This window comes from Populus euphratica, unplaced genomic scaffold, assembly GCF_000495115.2.
Source record: "Populus euphratica unplaced genomic scaffold, PopEup_1.0 scaffold43.1, whole genome shotgun sequence".
Taxonomy (NCBI): Eukaryota; Viridiplantae; Streptophyta; class Magnoliopsida; order Malpighiales; family Salicaceae; genus Populus; species Populus euphratica.
The window spans coordinates 719,896-741,909 of NW_011499889.1; the positions used below are offsets into that span (position 1 = coordinate 719,896).

General features: G+C 32.2%; 1 protein-coding gene, 1 long non-coding RNA gene and 1 pseudogene across 2 annotated transcripts; 2 read left to right on the forward strand and 1 right to left on the reverse strand.

Moving 5' to 3' along the window:
* The first annotated feature begins 1,496 nt into the window (after positions 1–1,496).
* LOC105130901 (putative dual specificity protein phosphatase DSP8) lies at positions 1,497–4,882 on the forward strand. Its single transcript, XM_011033629.1, has 6 exons — positions 1,497–2,249; positions 3,023–3,145; positions 3,511–3,604; positions 3,707–3,789; positions 3,873–3,962; positions 4,299–4,882. Exons 1-6 carry the CDS (start codon positions 2,025–2,027, stop codon positions 4,686–4,688), a joined length of 1,005 nt encoding a protein of 334 aa, XP_011031931.1. The 5' UTR covers positions 1,497–2,024; the 3' UTR covers positions 4,689–4,882.
* Positions 4,883–7,742: 2,860 nt separating this feature from the next.
* LOC105130904 (uncharacterized) lies at positions 7,743–10,770 on the forward strand. The gene is made up of 2 exons (XR_843332.1): positions 7,743–7,929; positions 10,346–10,770. It is a non-coding gene; the product is annotated as an uncharacterized LOC105130904 (long non-coding RNA).
* Positions 10,631–18,641, reverse strand: LOC105130903 (palmitoyl-protein thioesterase 1-like; annotated as a pseudogene).
* Positions 18,642–22,014: the final 3,373 nt, after the last annotated feature.

Sequence of the window (22,014 nt, forward strand, 5' to 3'; positions counted from 1 at the left end):
TTTTAATTTTGATTTATTTTAGCAACAAAAAAAAACCAATCATGATGTCAAAGAATTTTATTTGATAAAAAGAATTCAATTATAATGTTTTTTTTTTCTATAAACATGTCTGAAAAAATAAATCAATATCCATTTAGATTTATTAATTCGGTTGAATTTTTTATATTATTTTTTGGAGTGTTTTTAAGCTATAAGTTGTTTGTAGAGATTTTTATGATTTTTAATGTATTTTTAAATAAAAATAAATAAAAAATAAATTTTTAGGCTAATCCTTAATTTTGCAGACGCCATGATGGTGATTGAAATTTGGACAACAACCTAATATGAGATAGCTCACTCACCTCTGCAAGTAGTTTCTCAACTAATTTAAAAATAAAAGAAAACAAAATAAAAACCTTAGGCGTAACCCTCATCTTCCAGGAATAGCCATGTTGGGCAGGGCAAGCCCTGTTTTTGTTTTTATTTTTTTTATTTTAATTTATTTTTTAAATAATTAATTTAAAATATTATAAATATGTTAATTCATTAATTTTTAAATTAATTAAGAATATATTTGAAATTTATTAAATACCATTTAATTTTTACATTTTTAAGTCTTTTTATAATATTATCATTTTTTTTAACAAACCATCATTAGTTTTTCTTATTTTAAATATCTTGTTTCTTTCTTGTATATTTTTATTTTCATACAATAAAATAAAAAATAAATAATGTTAGTAAGATTAGTATGGTTTATAATTTGAATCATGAGTTAGTTTAGATTAACTAAATTAATTGAAAATGTTATTATTTTGATATTTTAAAAAAATTTACATCTTATATACATTAAATTCTAAATTTATAATCAAATTTTTACTTGAAAAGAAAAAAGTAAATTATTAATGGCTGCATATTTCTTATCCTTTTTAAAAAATTTCAGTCAATTCATCACAAAACACAAGACAAATACGTAATATTTTGCGATAAAAAAATATAGCAGTCTTGAAATTGGCTACTAGTGGACCCACCTTAACATGGAAGGAATGTGGAGTAAGCTTTTCAAGGTATCTCACGGAGCTCCAACCTTAATCATGGTTTAAGTTTGGGTTCACACGTCAAAACAGATCACAAGAGAAATTAAGTGTTTGTTTAAACTTAGGTGGGTATTGTTTTTTAAAATATTTTTTATATAAAAATATCTTAAAATAATATATATTTTATTTTTAAATTTTTTTATATTAATATTTTAAAATGATTTTAAAATATAAAAAAATAATTTTAAAATAAAAAAATTAAATTTTTTAGATTAGAGCCCAATACCAAATATAACCTAAAACTAATCTCAAAACATAAGAAAATAAAAAATATTATCCGTTAAAGGATACCTATATAATACAGATAAATACACGACCATCTTAAAAAGTGATGGCAATATCCACCCCATGGGCCCAACATGACACGTACCCAATTTTTTTTTCAAAACCCATATCCACCCATCACCACGTGTCATCCATTTATCAGATTTCAGAAATCCATGCTTAACACCCGCTCGTCAATGTAACCTCCCTCCATAAACCCAATCTCTAAAATTCCTGTACTGGTACCTTTTCTCTGTTAGTGAAAGTTAGTTGAGAAAAAAGAGGAAGGAGTGGAATCCAGGCAATCTAGGGTTTTAGTTTCCAAAAATTGTTTCACAAAATCAAATTGGTCACCATCTCTCATCGATCACGATCTCACCATCTCGATTTCACCGCTCGATCAAAACCCCTTTTTCTTTTTTTCTGACGATGGGATTTCATCTAGAAATCCCAATTCAATTATTTCGAAGTCAATCGGTTCTCCTAAGATCAGTATCCATCTCTGTAATCTCTGTAAAAACTTAGGGTTTTTATTTTAACTGGTGTGAAGATTTCAGTTTGGTCAACTATTGTGTAAATACCCATAGATTCACTCAGGTATATAGTATATAGAGATATTGTAAATTAGGGTTTAGAAGGAATTTGGACGTGATTGTGATTGATTTGGTGTCATAATTCGGGGATATTATGATAATTGAGGAATTGAGAGGAGGCGAGGTGGAGAGAGGGGAGGAGGAGAAGGAATTGCGTGCTGTGGGTGCTAATAAGGAGAGTGAAGGCGTTATTGCGTGGAATGCAAAACGGGTTTTTATTGGAGCTGGAGCTCGGGCTTTGTTTTACCCAACTTTGCTTTATAATGTTTTTAGGAATAAGGTCCAGGCTGAGTTTCGCTGGTGGGATAGAGTTCATGAGGTATAATTTTCGCTGTTTCATGCTTGGATCAGTGTTTTTTTTCCCCGCTGCTTTTGGAGCTCTTTGATGTTTTTTTGTGTATGTGTGTGTGTTTAATATGGCATGTGTTGATGAAATGTATGAGGGTTCTTGCTTTATATGTGGAGATTGGTTTAATTGGGGGTGTTAAGTATAGGATTGTGTAGATTGTGTGGGTGGGTGGATTTTACATGCTTGCCATGTGTTTTGACGCTAATAAGTTTTTTCGTATTTTTTCTTTTTATGGGGTTATTTCAGTTTTTGGTTGAGTTCTGATGTCTGTATGTGTAGATTAAGTGAAAGAAGTGTGTGTTTCGGATAGGAGATTGGCCAGTTATTAAAGAGTTGTCTCAAAGCAAGTGACAATATTGCTTGGGAGTTTAACTTCATTCCCTTATCTTTTGCCAACTTTATTTTTGCACTTGTTTTCTTTATGCTTGTAAAATTTAAACTTGGATTAAGGTTTATTAAGAATGCTTGTGTTTTTTTTTTTTTATTAAATGTTCTTGTTTGGTGAACCATGGTTGCAGTTTTTTCTCATGGATTATCTGTAAACGAGTTTTCAATTTTCCATTTGTCTATTCTGGTTACATGATGTGTTTGAAAATGTTAATATCATTAGTAGGTGTATTATGCCATATTCTTTGAGCTCAAGATTCTTGGAGTTGTCTGAAAATTTACTTGTGCCTTTGTGTAATGAATTTCATATCAAGTAGCCTTCTCAATTTCATCTCGTCTAATATGTTTATTTGCAGTTTATATTGTTAGGTGCTGTTCCATTCCCTTCTGATGTTCCATGCCTGAAGGGGCTCGGTGTTGGTGGAGTGATAACACTGAATGAACCATACGAGACGCTAGTGCCAACTTCTTTATACCATGTAAGTGCCTTTTTTCTATCCTCACCATCCTTTGATAGGGGTGCATGTGTTAATAGTTCATATTTTTATGAGCTGGTCACCTTGGTGGTAGATAGCTGATACATGTTATGTGAAGAGCTATTAACACATGCTTCCTGCTCACTTGCTGTCTACTAAATGAGCCTTCACTGCCCGCCTGGACAGTTGTCTGCTTTCGTGGTTTTCCACCTAGTATTTCAGCTGTGTTGTTTGTCCAGTGATTGCATTTGTAGTTTAATTGTCTGTTTCTATATTTTGTCAATTCTCATTGTTTGGCATACATTTATATGAAATTCCACACAATATTTTTAAAGTTTCTACATTTTTACTTACAAATTTATTGGTAGGCTTATGGCATTGATCATCTGGTGATCCCCACAAGAGACTACTGCTTTGCTCCGTCCTTAAATGATATATGCCAAGCTGTAGCCTTCATTCATGGTGAGATTCATTTGTGCTTTGCGACAACAAATATTTTTACATGCAGGTGAAGTTATTGTTCTTGTGATTCTGATGCTGCTTATGTTTTGTTTTGCTTTTAAGAAAATGTATCATCAGGACGAACTACATATGTTCATTGCAAAGCAGGTCGGGGACGCAGCACAACAATTGTTATATGCTACCTGGTCATCAACTCAATACAAAACTCAAAAGTTTGTAGGTTTTCTTTTTCATTGCAGCTATTCTAAAGTTGTGTTTTAAAGTGCAGGTGCACCACATGCAGATGACACCTAATGCTGCATATAATTATGTGAGGTCAATCCGACCAAGAGTGCTTTTAGCATCTGCGCAATGGCAGGTATGCTTGGGCAGGACCTTGTTTTCGCTATGATTTAGCTCAAGAAGTTAAGAATTTCATTTGTAAATTGTAGTTTTCATGCTTAGATTTTACGCAACTTCATGAAACTGAGTACACAAGAATTTGATAGTTAGAATTTCTGGTCTTTTATGCGGCATTTTTGCTTTTCCTTCTGATTCCTATAACCAAGGAAATTGAAAGGAAAAAATGATATGATAATTTTAACTTAATATTTTCACCAAAGTCCATAAAATGCATGTTAGAACTTCCTAGATCTTTTCTAACAAGGTTCATGCATATCCTTGATTAGTTACTAGCTCTTGTTAGTAAATGCAGGCTGTTCAAGAATATTATTATCTAAAGGTGGACACTAGCGATCACAACTTCAAATTGACTGATTTAGTTTTGAGAACTCCAAGGCCAGCACTTCTGCAGGGTATAGTGCCATTTGATGATGGCTCTGTAGTTGTTGTAACAGAAGCAGATCTTGATGGATATAATCCAAGTATTGAATCTGGGCCTGTGGGAAGTGAGATATGGGCTGACCTAAGTGTTGTCTGCCGTGTTCGAGTTGCTGGTCAGGCAGCACTGGCAAGAATATCCTGCCTCTGGCTCCGCTGCCAGGCTCACCAAAAGATTGTTGGGAAGCAGTTAAACAGGAAGAACAGCTGCTCCATCAGGGCGGATCACTTGGGAGCTATCAGTGTCGACATCCATGTGTATTGAATAGCTCTGGTAAAATTGCATGTTAGTTCGACAAGTTTTTTTTTTTTTTTTTTAATCTCTGAAAGTAATAATGTTCAACTACGCAGGAAAGAACTTCGGTTCCTGGCATCCCTTGTATATCGAGTTGTTCTGTCTCTAGTCAATGCAAGAAACATGAGCATTATGGTCAATATATGCATTTGGTATTATGGTAGTGATTGTTTTTTGTTTCTCTTTAAAATGTATTAAAATAATATTTATTTAATTTAATTTTTATTTTAGCATATTAAAAAGATTTAAAAATACTAGTTTTCAAATTTTTTTATGAAAGTGTGGTTAAAACAAATACACCCTTAATGATGGTGCTGTGTGCGGAAGAACATGCTTTCATGCTTTGTGATGTGATTTACTTGTTTTTTTATGTTAATCCTAAACCAGCAAATTGTGAGCTTTCTAGGAAAGTATGGGTTGATGGACTATAACAGCCAGGGCTAAGAGATGATGAGCAAATGAGATATTTCTCTAATTAGTCACATGTTTTTTAGGCTGGTATGGAATGCTTTGGAAAATTCAATATCAAGTAATCGCTTTAGAAATTTCAAGTTAAAATGTTGCCATTCTGAAGGTTATAATTTCCAAAATGCTGGGTAATGGATCAGTAAATATTAATTGTTGATGAGAATGTCTGCAAGGTAATGAATGCCTAGTTACTATCACATGTTACAGAACAGAAAAGACTGGGAAAGTGGGAAATAAAAGGAGCTAAGATAGAAAAGATAGAGAATGAGAAATTGGGAAATGAAGGGGACAAAAGAGACAAACAGAAAAGATAGAGAATTAGAAATTGGGAAATGAAGGAGACAAAAGAGACAAACAGGGAAATGAGAATGGGAAATTGGGAAATAGAGGAGACAAGAAAGAAAAGATAGTGAATGAGAAATTAGGAAATGAAGGAGAGGATACAAAAGAGACAAATAAAAATGTCTGGTAGTCATGTATAAAATAAATTCATAGTAGGTAAGAAATAATAAAATGTTTTACCCCCTAAAGTTAATTTTGCATTGAATTAAACCATATGCTCCACCGTTTATGCGAGCCTCCATCAATTCCTTTAAGCTTCATTCTTATTAACATACTTCTTAGGCTAGATACTTAATGTGTTAGCTAAAACATTGCATGGGTCATTTGAAATCCATTGTTTATGGCTAGAACTACTGGGGTACTTAATAATTCCATTCGTTCCCCTAGCTTTCATCTCTTAGTGTCAGTGTCAGCCCAACATAGTACTTTTATCATTAGTGTTTTATTTGATCTTTATGTATTTATCCGCTCCATCGTAAATTCTTTTTGTCCTTATTGTACTTCAGCTTGGCAGTTTTCATTGCCTATCCAGGGTTGAGCCCTAAGATTTGATGGTGAAAGAGGAATCCATGTTATCAAAAGATTTTCTACAATTATTTCTAGTATGGAATGAGTCAATCATCTACTTTGATATTTTATTGAACAAAAATGATGATATTATTTCTCCATTGATAAAAAAATTTGATTTTTAGAGGTATCATGATCATGCAATAAAAAGAGTTTTTATTTTTTCAAATGAATGATTTGAAGACCTATTGGTTCTTATTACTGACTGTAGATTTGATCATTCAAACCTTTCAACTCATAGATACGAATCTCAGATCTATGAATGAGGTAAGCATCAAGGTAATTTGAACAAAAAAAAGAAAAAAAGAAGAAAAAAAGAAGTGAGTTAGAAAAAAAGAGAAGAAACTTTGACAAAAAAAAGAGTAATTTGGACACAAAGAAAGGAAGTGACATGAGCAAATTAACTGGAGATGAAGCCAAGCATCAAGGTTCTGAAAATGTAGATAGAGTCATGAATGATGGCAAAAGTGCAAGCAAATCGATAGTTCCCAGGGCAGTTGAAGGACAGTTGCTTGCGAATGAGATCAAAATTGCAGACTTGGCAGTTATCTTCTTGTTCTTCATCCACTTCACGAGCAAAATAATGTGCTAGCCATCATCATGCGATGAAGAGGCGATGAGTTAACTTGTGACAAATCAAAAAAGGATTCGTGAGGGCTGTGCAATGTGAACATGTGCGCATCAAAACATAGCATGACAGAATCATTTGTTTGGAAAAAAGAGAAAATTCAGGACTGGAAATCATGGGATCAAACAAAGGCAGCGGGCTTGTGGAGTCTGGGTTGGAAGGCAAGATCAGGGAATAACGGGTTTACTTTTTTAAGGTTTTTAACCTAACCAAATCAAAAACCAGTTCAATTTTCACCATTTTCTTCATTATTAAAGGCCAATAAACACAAACTTGAGCCTCTCACAAGAATTTTAAATTCCAGTATAATTTCCAATACAAGAATCATGAGCTGTTTTGACTACTTTTATCCTTAGGCCACCCTCATCTCCAACCACAATTCTTTCTTTATACCTGAGCATCCCATCAGCAAAACTATATTTAGAAGAATTGTTATCTCCTACTAACTTTCCAGTAATAACCTCTTGTAGTTAAGAATCATTTCTGTAATATTCCATGATCCCTTTATACCATGTTGGCAATGCAAGATTCCATGGTCTCTTTATACCATGTTGGCAATATCACTATCATGGTACTACAGCTACCTTGGCCTTCCCTAGCGTCGATATTGTCCTCCGATACATTATCCATCATCACTTTTTCCTAACAGCTACCTTAACTTCGTCCTATTTATTTTTATATTTTAAAAATATTTTTTAAATTAATATTTTTTTGATATTTTCAGATAATTTTGGTATGGTTATATTAAAAATAATTTTTAAAAAATAAAAAAATTATTTTAATATATTTTCAAATATAATATATTTTGAAAAATAATCGCAATAATATTCTTAAAGCATCAACAATTTTATTCTTTTTTTCTTTTCTATAGAGAATCTGTGGAGAATCTATTGCCGTAATTTAATAACTTTATCGATTCTTTCCTTTGCATGAGAGAATAAATTTTTTAATCTAACAAATATTTCAAACTTTCAGAATTAGTTTTAATCATAAATTTATCATGCTCCAAATAAATGCTCCAAATAATACCTTCATTTGTCTACTACCATTAAAATTGCTTGGTATTCCTTCTTATATATTTATAGCCCTAAATGTGTAGAGCACAAAGCTTTAATTAGAAAAGCCAATGATTTTCCTTCTTGAGTAATGCCATTATTCTTGTAGCACAAGCATTAATCTCCAATGCAACAGTATTCTTAAAATGAGGTAATTCCAAAACTGGTGCCTTACACAAAGCTATTTTAAGTTTTCCAAAAGCTATTTGTGCATGTTTATTCCAGTTGAATCTATTCTTCTTAAGCAACCTAGTCATTGTCTTCTTTAAGGTCTATGAAAACTTCTTCAGATGATAAAATATGCCTCAAATACTCCACTTGATATTTACAAAATATACATTTAGATCATCTGGCAAATAGATGATGTTCTGTGATGTTCCAGTACTGACCTGAGGTGGTTAACATGTAAATCAAAGGTAGAACTGTAGACTAAGGTATCATTAAAGAAAAGCAAAACAAATTTTCTTAAAAATGGCTCCAATACATTGTTCATCAATGCCTGGAATGTTGCGGGGGAATTTGTAAGTCCAAAAGTCATCATTTTAAATTCATAATACCCATGGTGTTAGCAGTATGCATCCTTGCTTGATGACAGCCTAACGTCAAGTTCAACTTTGAGAAACACTGAGATCCATAGAAATCATCCAAGAAGTCATCTATTAATAGAATTAGAAACCTGTTTTTTATTGTTATTTCATTAAGCTATTTATAATCCACACAAAACCTCTAATTGTTGTCCTTTTTAACAAAACTAGAGAGGCCAATGGGCTGCTGTTAGGTTAAATTATCCTATTAAGAAACATTTTTTTCACTAGATTTTCAATTTCCTTCTTATGTATAAATGAACTTCTACAAGGTCGTATATTCACTGGTTTAACATCTACAATTAGAGGAATTTTGTGATCAAATGCTCTTACTAGAAGTAATTGTTTTGGTTCTTCAAATATTTATTCAAATTCTGTCAGCAAAGCCTTAATCTTAGGATGCACTTTTTTTTTTTCTTGTGATTCTTCTCTTGTTTCAATTGAGAAGAATTGCCCCTACAAAGCCATATAATGCCTCTTCCATACTCCTATGCACTTTTAATGTTTTGATTATCCTTAAACTAGCCTCTTCAAGTATCCCTCTAAGCTCAATCATCCTTCTTTCCTTCTTAAAAGACAATTTTATCTTGATGAAATCAAACAGAATTTGGTGAATAAATTCTCAACCAATCCACTCCCAAAACCATCTTATACCTCCATAACTTTAAAAATCTTAAATCTGTTTGAAATTTATAACTTTGCATTAACCATCAACATTTTATACAGAACACATTACCCCTTATGACACTTATATTGGCAACAGTTACTGCTAGCATAGTGGTCTCTTCTCCATAGTAGTTCTAATTTCCTTAACTACATATTCATCTATAAAGCTATGAGCACTAAAACTGTCAATAATAATTATAAGGTTTTTGTTTTGACAATTTTCTTTAATCCTTATTGTATTATGAGCATAATTCTCAGCCAAAGCATTTAGTGACAACCCATACTCATCTATTCGATCTTCACCAGACATCATCTTATTGCTATCTCCTTCCTCTACTTCTAGAAATTCATCATTTTTATTCATCTACACCATTCATCATATTCAAGTTCTTTTTGTTACATTTATGGCACAGAACAAGTTTATCCTTATTCTTTTAACATTGCCCTAACTTTCTCCTCTGTTCATATAAGGAATCATGCATTCGTTTTCCTCCTATTGTCACATCAGTTTTTATAGTATAAGGAGTATTGGAAAAAAGTTTACCTAATGGTATTCCGTTATTGAATGAAGGAGATGTTCTATTCCTTCTCGGCATAGCCTAATTAGACTCTTCTTCCCACCTGGCCTAATCGAATGTTTGTACTAAGATTGTCAGTTTTAAAATCTTCAGTGTTCATTCAATGTCATATTTAAGTCCACTAATAAAGCTAGAAATGTAATTTAATTGTGGAAGTGAAGGATTCAAATTGCTTATTAATAACTTAAGCTCCTCAAATCATTCAACATACTCCTCTGTTCTATACAAGCTTGTTAAACTCCTTTACTAAATCATTTCTGCTGCCAAACCTTGTACATATAGATCAAACAAATTCCTCCCAATTAGTAAGATCATGATTCCCTACCAAAAATCCTTACACCACACTTTCGTCTTACCTTCTAAGTGAAGTGAAGTGAAGTTATATCCTTCAAATCACTAACAAATTTAACGACAATAGTAAAGAGTTTCTCGTGACTTGAACATTATTTTTTTAGATCATGTTTTTCTTAATCCTATTCCCAGCGTAGCTTGTGAAATAACCTAGTATATACTATATGAGTTCACCGTAAACTCACTTACATGCCACAGTGATTTTACCGATGGATTCTAATTTTCTTTTTAATTTAATACGCTGAGCCCCAGGTCCAGCAAATCTGAATAAAGAGGGCGCAAAAATATAGGGCAAGAAATTCACCCCGGGCCGCAATATACTATTTGAGTGCACAATAAACTCACACACATGCCATACTGGTTGCACGTACCATTGTAGAGCCACCAGGTTGATGATGAGAAGGGCGTGCAACGGAAAGAAAGGAGAATCAAAAACTAACATGAGTGGATATGCACAGAACTATTGCGGGTTTCAATCGGCGACTGGGAGCAGGCTGGGAAAACAGGAAAGTAATCAATAAATTATTAATCGATTATGTTTCTTCAATCTTGAATGACGTACAAGAACCAATTTAGCTAGCAAATGTTATAGCTGCACGTGTCAGATATGTTTCCTGGACAACCTGGATTTCATGCACAAATGACCAGCCAGATGCAAGGAGACACAAAATAGTGGATCTAAGAACGCCATCGATGCCAATAGTTACTGTGTAAAGTCGTAATTCATGTTTTCAACGCAACAATACAGGCCAAATCCCGGAGCTGTGTGGAATGGCAGGCATTAAGGGATTTGATCAGAATGTATTTGGTATAGCAAGGCTAAAGCAAAAGAGGACAATAATTTTACTATTCGTGTTGATGATCCCTGTCAAGGGTCAAGCACAAATAACCGTAGGCTTCGATATTCCATATTCATAAATCAATTTGAATCATTCTCCTCTTCAAGACCAACTAGTTCCCTGAAAATGTCTTTTACCGAAGAAGGTGTTTCGTCATTAAAGCTGCCCGCAAATTGTTTCCTTTGGTAGTTTTGTGTGATTGTGCCTGGAAGTCTATGCACCCTGGCATTGCTATACTTTTTTACTGAAGCTTCATCCACCAAGAAAGGCACAACATGCGTTTTCAAATCGCTCTTAGAAATTCCAAGATGACCTCCTGACACATTAACGAAATGAACTCTTCCAGCCTCGTCTAAGGTCCTGAGACCAATCCAGTCCTCGGTGTAAAGCTTTGTCTGCATGGAGGAAAAAGAAAAAAGGTAACGATAGCTAAGCTCCTGCACAAATATATATATATATTTTCTTAACAGAGGAACTTATAGTTCATAAATTTGTGCTATTCACTTGTTTGTTTCAGTTGAACAGAGATTATGCAGAAATCTCTGCATATCAAGCTCAATAACTTATGCAGAAGTCTCAGCCACGAAACATATTTAGATTTGAAAATTTGTTACAAAACAGATTATACCTCTTTTGCTGGGACAATTGGCTTGAAAGCCCCATCTGGATAATATCCGAACCAAGATGTCTCCTTGGGTATCAAAATACTGTCATTTTCGAACTGTTGAAATTCAAAAAAAAAAAAAAAAGAAGCAACAATTAGAATTCCACCAACTGTCAAAATCAAGAATAAAATTTCCAAAGGGACCAAGTAATGCTATATTAAGAAAAAAAGGAAATTCTTCTCACCATGATAAGCACCAAATTTTGCAAGCTAGAGAACCTTTCCTTGTAAGTTGTGTTCCTTCCCTCGGGAATTTCATTGTTAAGCTTCGGAAGAAACCTGCATTTCTCTAAGTAGCGTGGAATATCCTACCAATCAAGAAATATTTCTCATATCAAGATGTTGAGCTATCACTACCCAATTAGTATAAAACAATTTAATTTAAGGAAACAACAAAACCAATTTATAATGGCTATCCTTTATAAGATTGATTCCATGAAAACACACTTCGAAAAAAGAAAAAATCATAAACCAACAATAAATTGGCCCAAGCAGGCTATAGATTTCTGTGTTATTGCACAACCATACAGGCTTCCTGAAGAAATTGATTACAGAGAGATCACGCAATCAAAAGAAACTTCATTTTGGTATCTATACATCAACAGAGCATGCTACTCACATTAGGAAATTTAAGATAGCCACTGGGAGCCAGGTGAGCCTGCAATTCCACATGTCAACTTTAAATTGTCAAGCCTTCTCAGGGATATTTGAACGAGAAAGATATTTGACAGCAGTAATGAAAGAGGGAAAAAAAATTCCTTTTCTTTGCTCCTCCAAAAGTTAAAGAAACCCTAGAGATAGATGCATACCTGGACATAGTCACTATAGATCTCAGACTTCATTAGGGCATCTGCAAGTATGCAAAAAATGCCAGACTGCAAAAGCATAGTCACTTTAAACAAATTAATCAGAACCCTTAGAAAGAAACTAAAAAGGAGTTTTTTTATTTTTTATTATAGGTGCTTTCCCACATTCAGAAGAACTAATATATAATAAACCATAATAATGCCTTCATAAATGTATGCATAAGCAGTTCTTGGACCTGTGTCAATTCCACACCTTTGTAGTTGAAGTCCATATTACTGCATTTTGACTCTGTATCGTGCATAAAACCCCATGCCCTTCAGTGCAATTCATTTGTGTTTTACCCTGTATATTTAAACTTGATTCGTGCCTTTGTATTTCAACCTCTTGTCTTTCTCCTTCTGCTCTCTAATTTTATTCTTCAACCTATATCTCTATCTTCAGTCCAACACTTTTATAAGGATGAGGATCATTTGGTTAGAACCAAATGGACACATTTTAATTCTTTGATTTGTCTTCAACTTATAACCTAAAAACCAGCCTTATGGTTCAATTTAAAATTTTCAAAAATGCATTAACCAATCTACATTTTGCTATGGAAAACTATAGAGAGTACTGAAACTTGATCTGAGATCACAAAAATGATTTAGCTTAATGGCCTTACTGTAAAGAGTACGATGATGAACTCATTCAAAAACAGGGTCACTACTTAAGATGAAACTCAAGAATCCATCATCATTTACAATGAGAACCACAACCTCTATAAATATTTTGATACCATTTTTAATAAAAGGCATTCCCTTCATGCTTAACTACTAATATAAACGTCACAAATAAGGATTTTTGTTTGGAAAGTACAGCAAGCCTCAAGTGTCAACTGATTTGATCAAAAGTTTTGGATCTCAATCAGTCCAGAAGGCAAAATAAATCCAAGACCAAACTTAAGTTTTTTGGTTTTAAATTGGTACTCACTCAGATGGCACTGCTCTCGGAATATTTTTTTTTTGTTCCCTTTAGAAATTCCCCCAAAATCAACCAAACCAACGAACCAAACAATCAGGACTCCTCTGTGCCTTAAATTTTATTTATTATGCATTAAGTACATCCCTTTGTACTCAAATCCAACATTTGAATTTCAACTCCATGAATTTGTGCTCGGTCCCATAAAATTCATATGCGGTAATTTGCAAAAAATAGCTATGCCATTTGTGAATTATTTTCAAAACAACAGCTAGAAAGTTGTGATTAATCTTCTGTTAGTATGAAACTTTTTATCTCCTATCTATGAGAAAGTTGTGATTAATCTTCTGTAAGTATGAAACTTGTTATCTCCTATCTATGACAATGAATATCCACTAGTATTTAGGTCAGAAAGGCCCTTTCATTTTCAATAACACAGGTCCGATTACAGTGCAGTCTTCCTACCAATTACCAAATAGAAGGGAGACAACAAAACTTTTTAACATAGTAGCTTTGACATTGTCTGGTTGAGAAGCTTAACAATATTTTTAACCACATAGATCTTTTACAACTTGTAAATCAAGTTTATATACAGCTAAGGTGGTGGGTAATTGCAACTTGAAACAAGGCCATGCGCAAAATATTTTTTTCATCATAAGAGTTGATTGAAGATGTAACACGCAATTTGAAGCAAGGGTGGAACCTGCTTCCACTTTCTATCATTACAAATAGGAATAGATAATTTGAAGGGCTTTTCTGTATTTTCGGTGGTTTTAAAGCTGATTCTCAAAAGCATTTTTCCCATTAAACCCTGCTAAGGCATTTCTAAGAATATTAAGAGACATCTTGATGAAGTACAAATAAGGATAAACCAAGAAAGAGCTTACCCCACAAAGAGGAACAGAGGCAGTGCCAGCATGTGGTCCCCCTAAAGAAATGAAATTCTTAACCTGTTTGGAGACAGAGAAGTTATTTGTTATTTAAAAATGTATTTTTACAGAATACTTTCAGAATGTTATGTAGAACATTGATCTGTCAAATATTGATCAACCTAAAGCAACACTGCTCAATGCAATAATAAAAAGGAACTGTGGAATACAGTAATAGTATTTCCAAAAGGGAGAGCTAAAGAATTTCATATAGAGGTTGCGCTTACAGGAGGTCCACCATCACAAAACTCGACCACACCTCGACCAATTAAGTTGCCCTGTGAAACCAAAAGTGAAAGGGAATAAAAAAAGGAATGAGCAACTTAGACAGAAGTTGTCTAACCATCAAAATAAGGTAACAAAACCATATTTTTTTACAACCTGTAACAAACTCTAAATCATTAAACATAATAAATGCAGACAAGACAGGCATTCTTCTTGACTTTATTTACATATTTATTCATCCATTTTTTTTCCCCAGAAAATACCAGAACCATCTTTTATCCTCAAGAAAGTGTATAAGATTGGTACACCAATTAAAAACCATTACAACAACAAATTGCAATATCCTGAAAAGTTATGGATCTTATGGTAGATATGCTACATCAATACAGTTCCGCAAGATTTTCAAATAAGCAGGCCAGTAGCTGAAATTAATCATCCGTCTTACTCATTACAAGAACAACTTTAAATGCAAACCATTCTGGACAAGTAGAAAAACTTGTGATCTCTCACCATAAAGCTGAAACAAATTCTGGAGAGGCAGATGGCATGAAGCTAATGGTTAAAACTGATGCTGTTTATACTGAACAGGTGCCCAAAACTTGTGGAGGTTAGTTAATTAGAAAGTATTAGTTGGTTTTGCTGAGAGAGTTGGTTGATGTTATAACATAATTGGACTATTGCCTACAAGCATGAGCCGCACTTGAATAGAATATTCAGTTAAGTAAATACGACTCATTCTCTCTCTCTGGTTCTATCTTTGCCTTCTCTCTCTTGCCTGACTTTGTAATTTCCTCACTGCTTTCTTTTTTCATAGCCTTTTCTCTTAAGAAAATTAGTATCACATCATAAACAGATGATGAAAGAAAGAATGACTAGCAGGATGAGATGAGAAATATGAAGGCATTGAGGAGAGTGATTCAAACTACATGTGCTGAAGTAATAAGAGGGGGGAAAGCTTCTTAGTACTTGGCTCCCTAGGCCTCTGTCCAACCAAAAAAGATTGAAGTGCCATTATCATATTTTAAGTAGAGAATATCCTAGATTAACAGAATGGCAAGGAAAAATGTACGACAAATTCCATTCGTACGAACTCCTGTTGAAATGAGTGATTGATGCTCCATTCAGCATTTACAAACAATGAGATCAGCTTGATTCTTCCATTTAGTCAATAATCCAAAGGAAAGCCTTCTCTTAGCTGAACTCATTCTCTTTCTAGAGAAACACAGAATGACATGACCAGATCCCACAATGGGCTTTGCACAACCAACGATTTTTCTTAAGAGGCAACAAGATGCAATAACAAACAATTGAACTAAAAATGATGAATAATTTCCAAGAGAGGGTTCAGATCACATGTACTGATGTGAAATTACTTGAATGAAGGGATGGCATTGATTTCTTTCTCCCTTTTGTTTTAGGAAACCTTCATAGCAATAGTTGGGTAATCAAGATGGGGAGACCTTATATATTTAATACACGTGTATGAACTCCTACAAACACATATGCACTTCACTTTCATTATCATGTTCTGACTTCTGATGAGGGGATAAAAATGCAGTTGATTTGCCTTTACAGCTTTGTAGGACTGTTCTTGATCAAATCTTATTACTGGTTTCCTACTGTATGAAACAGTAATCAGGTCATGTAGGTAAAAGGGTTAATAAAAAGTAAGGATATGATATAATAAAACGAGGCACCTTTGAACCGTGTAAAAAAATATACATCAACGGAGAGAATGTTCCAAACAAATATGTGCAATGTGGAAATAATGCAATGGCCATAAATTACCTGGGAGAGACCAACTATGTTGTAGCCCTTGCTCAATTCTTTCATTTGCTTGATCTTCAGGTATAGAAACAAATATGTTCGTGGTCAAACAAGCATAAAATGAATAAAAAAAAAAACAGTAACCATAATTACCCACAGAGCTCTCCCACCTTGTCACAAACAATTTCTGTCTGCAAACACATTATATGTTTCAAATTGTAAGAAAGTCAGGAATGCTATATCAAAAATGATAGGCTTGGTAGTAATTCCACTAAATTTACCTGCTCCTCAAGAGGCATAAACCAGGAATCCCACGCTCCATCCCCAATTTCTCTGCACAAAGAAAAGCAATTGATGCAATGGAACCACATTTGGAAAATAATTTACCCATTAGTGCTCATGTTGTAAGAATTATCAGGGGGGAAGGAGAAAAAAAGAGAATGAAATTCTCAAGTTTTGCCTTGAAAGACAATAAAAGTCAAGTTTTAGCACTTTAGTTTACTAGAAATTCAGTTTGGCTGATTGTAGCAAAAAAACTTTATAAAAATTTAACAGGTTCACATTCTCAGTGGCCACTTAATACAATCCAATGTTTAAATAGCAAGAAATGAATTAGATCAGTAGAAAAATAGATATATTAGGATGATTTAAATGACATGAAGATAGGAAAGTAGAAAAGCATACAAGCAATATCCTGGAGACCCAGAAATGCTTGTCAGTTCCTCAGTGAAATGTTTTACTCCTCGATTCTTGCATTGATCTCCAATGCCTGCCATAAAAGGAACAATAAAAAAAAAAAAAAACCAATGAATCACAGAAGCGTAAAAATACAAATTCAAACAGAATGTCATTGAACTACAGTAGCCACTATTATGTTATATGGTTCGACAAAATTTACGAAGCCAGGCAAGCATTGTCAATAAGAAAGGTTAACTAACATAACTAATATAGAAAGCCAAAGCCCAATGGTTTGGAAATAGTGAAACTTAAATTAAACAATCACCCAAAAGAAAATAAAAAAAAAAAACCCAGAATGAAACAAAAGCATTCATCTAATTTCAAATTCTGAATTAAAGACAAATAATTCACACACAACAGTTTGAGTGTCTGAAATCTGCTGAACATCCAAATATTGCTAAGTAATATGTATTTTGTATTCTAGACAAGCTTTGCACCATATTTACTCCATGCACGGGGATGAAAACCTATGTAATACTTTATCTGCCATAATAAGAAAGTCCTATCACAAGAACTCAGTACATTATGCACTCCAAGTAACAGTTGTTTTCTTGCCAGCTCCAGTTTACATAATCAGCCAGTCTGAATACATCTGCAACATATGCCCTCTGTCCTTGATTTATGAATTAACTTCTATAATATAAGAACAGTTGCAGGTAAATCAAACACTTTCATTCTCTATAGTTTTTATTTTAGTGTTACATTGAACGACATGATTTACCCGGTATGAAAACATAAAAGTTACAATCTTTTTCCTAATACAATAATTTCTCTCGAATGTGGAATTAGATTTCATTTTATTCTCCTTCCAGTAAGCAGCATGTTCACATGTAAATCTTGATTTTTAGTGTTATGTTTTATTTACTAAGTTCTCCTATAAAATAAAATAAAAGAGTCTGCGAGGGCAGATTAAGTTCTCCTATCATCTTCCTCCTAATCTGCAGCTTATGTTAATACCCACAAAAGTTCACTTTTTCTCTCTCTTCAAATTCTTCATAAAACATATTAAATCGAAATAGTGTTGGTGTCAAGGCATCTTATTGGACAGAATTTTTTTAATGTCACTGCTCAATGCCAATTGCCAAATCCATTAACAACATTATAATATAATTATATTTCCATTCATTCATAAAAGATAAAAGGAAAAGGAAAACAGTATGATTCACTTTAGTAGTGAACTACACAGAAGCAGAACAATACTTTCTAATCTAATAATAGACACAATCAGACTCCAAAATATTCCATTATAAGCTTTTATCTGACTAAATTAACACACCCAGAAAGAGAAAAGAGCAAGATACAAGAATGGGTCACTAAAAAACTCAAATAATAAACCAAAAAAGGGCAGAAAAAAGAAATTGCTTAGGAGCAGAAGACAATTACCATGAAGAACTATAAAGGGCAATGAATGTGCAACTGGTTTGATTTCAAAAATCAAAACAATGAAGAGAAATACAATACAAGGACAGTGAAAAGGCATGATGTAAAAGGTGGGATTTCTGTTTCGTTTCTTAGCTCCTCCAGGAAATTTTGAAACAAGTTGAAGTTCCTGGGGAAGAAGAGATTGAAGGGGAGGTTTAGGATAGGTAGAAGAAAGCTAAAAACATGGAGGCAATAAAGATCTCATGATTCTAACAACTCCCCCTGGCCAATTTGGACAATCTATCTGATCATATACCAATAACTTGACTCATGGCACCTTTGTTGTTGCTCTTGCTTCTTGAAGTCACCAAGTGGAATTATAATTATTATTTTAAAGAAAATTAAGCCAGAGAAAAAAAAATTATAGTAATCGCCTAAATGGTAATATTAATTCAATCATGTTTCATTTCTGTTTTGTTTTTTTAGGCTGTCATAATAATTGTTTCGTCCAAAGCAATTGATCAAAACAATCATTGCAGGTATGTCTTCCATGTGTTATGAATTGAGGAGCAATATGATGTATATCATATTACGTAATTAATGATTTGAATTCTTTTATAAGAAAATAACTAGAAATTTAGAATAAAAAAAATTAACCCGTGACTAATTGAATAAAATAAAATATTAAATAATCTAAATATTTGTGACTTATTATCTTATAATTAAAAGAGAGAGAGAGAGAGAGACTTGAGATTGAGTATTTCAACTAAGTGATGTATTGGAATACGGAATTAGAGTAGGAGCTCTTATTTAGGCTTGGGTTGCCTTGATTTTGCCTAATCTATATAATTTTATAACCTTATAGTTTAATATATGTCCATTCGTTATTATTTAAAAAAACAAAAAATACATATATTAAATGTGAGCATGTTTCTCTCTCAAATATTATTTTAAAAATAAATTTAATGTTTATCATCAACCACACATAACTCATATAATCTAGAATGATGATAGCTTTTTATTAACTTGATATTACTATTAGGCTTTTATTTTAGAGTAGTTCAAAATTATAGATAATAAATACATTAATCATTTTATTTTTATATGACCACACCCATATGGATTCAAAATGATATAAATAATCTTAAAAATCCTGATATAAGATTATATTTTACTTCCTGTTTTATCTTAAATATTGTCATACAACTAAACACACACAAGTAAAAAACTTTATAAGCTCTCGTTTCAAATCTAAAATGATTTTGATATTAAAATGTTCTTAAATAAGAATGATAATGAATACTTATCAATCTAATTTCTTGATATTCATACCCTATTTATTTGTTATTAAGTAAAATATTTAAATATTCATAAATTATCTATCAGGTTTTGAATATTCAATGGGTATCTATTATTTACTATTATTTATTAATTAATAAAAAAATAAAATAGTTAAAATATATATTTTGAAGCACATATGTTTTATGTCAATATTTAGATATGTATATATCATATAATATAATATAAATATATATATTTTGGGTTAGGTTTTGAGTAAGTTTTGATTATATTTATATCTTACTCATTATCCATCGAGTCCAAAAAATATCCATTTATTCAGATCGATATTCATTAGGTTCAGATTAAATTATTATCTCTATCCTCAAATCCATAAAAGGAGTTATTATACAAGTTTTAAAACTATATAAGCTCATTTTTATTATCTCCTTGACCTCTTTAAAACATCGTTCTCATCAAAGGTTTTCAATAACCTTATCAATGGTACCATTCATGGAAAACACTCTTTAAACAAATATTACACTTCTTCTATTTTATAAGTTTAAGGTTTCTTTCTATGACTATGACTACTAATCAAGATACATCAAGGGTTGGAAGATTTGTTGGCCTTCCAACTAACAATACTCCTTGATCTTCATATCAATAAGTAAAGCTTATAATTAAAGCTAGAAACAACCAAAAGCCTTACAAACACCACTTGTTTCACCTATTTCTCCTTCTAATATGTTCAAACGACACTTTTTTTAAGGTGGATGAAGAACAAAACGACATGATAAAAAAAAAAGATTGTCATCACTTTTATAACCTTTATGAAAATCGTTCTTGTAACTATGAGAAGCACTCTCCAAATAGATAATAGAAAAAGGATATGGAAAAGGCTAAAAAAATTAAATATATAATCAAAACTGATCCATAACCACCACCATTATTCCTCAAACTCCTCTAGTAATTCAATAGAAAAAGTCATGGGTAAAAGCCAGTTTACAGTAGTTTAGACCATTGAGGTAGAATTATATTATCCTCATCAGTAAAGGCTTTTTTACTAATAAAATATGTCTTGATACTTGTCTCCCTTAAAACTTTATTACTATCAAAATAAAATTATATAGTTATAATGGATTAACTACCTCTAGATAACATGTGAAAAATATACATGGTAACCTAGAATTAATCACATAAGATACTAACATAACATGCAAGATTTTGCTTATAACATTTAGAGGGTTCAAACATGGTGTCATAACTTGAACTCTGACTCTATATTTATCTTTGGAAATCTCTATATTAAGCTCATTTTCTGATTTAGCACTAGTATCCTAATTGAAATAATTTTTATATTTTTTTATGTTATCTTTTAAAAAAAGATGAGAGCATAAAAATTTAGCTTACAAGGTCTAAGAAAGGTATATTTATAAAGCTTATTAGAGTTGAAAATCATAAAGGTTTTGATTAATGAGATCTATATCCTAGACTTATAAAATGAATTAAACTCCCTCTCGAATAAAAAAAACTTTGAAAAGCTATGCAAGTCATAATGAATGATATTTGGGTGTCATTATGATATTTGGGTGTAGGAAACGAGTATGAAAATATAATTTCATTTTCACTATCATATGTGATAGGATAAATGACTTAAATAAAGTTAATCTTTATACAACTTTTAGATAATAAGAAAAACTCAAAATGATAAGTGTATTATTGTCTTCTTTTTTAGAGTTTCAAACCATACAATTGAAAGTAAACTAAATAAAAGTTTACATGATTATCTAAGAAAAAAACTATATGTTTCACCATCTCCTATAAAAGAAGATCCACAAAACTAACATCATAAAAAAATATTGTTTATTATATAAATATAAAAACCATAATCCAATGAGTGCTCTACCTAAAAAATAGATATAAAGACTTATAAATAAGGGCTATCTCTAATAATTTATAAAGAAGAGTACTCTAACCAAACAGAAACAAGGGTAAAAATAAGGGTATCAAAAAGCATTTTCAAATATAAACATGATCCTAAGTGGACTATTCTATATAGGAGACTTCAACTAAAAAAATAAAGTATATGAGAAATAAGTATTGGTGATGTTCTTTTTCCTGAACTTATAGAATGAGCCCATTATGTTTACCTTAGAATTTGGATAAGATACAACTTTCCCTTATGAAGATACCATATTGATAACTAAAATCCTCGTCAATCACCATGTTTATAGAGACCTAATGGAAAGTGATAATATGATAAATATTCTCTTTAAAAATATGATGAACTATATATTAATAAATAATTTTAAGATAAAGTTGGTCAAACATCATTGATTGAGATATAAAGAAAGGTATGTTAGTGAAAGGTTAAATATACCAATCATTATGGATACCTATTATAAATATAAAACTCTATAACAAGCTTTCTAGTCATCAAAATATACTTAGTTTATAATGTCATAATTGGATGAATCTTTTTTCATGAGAT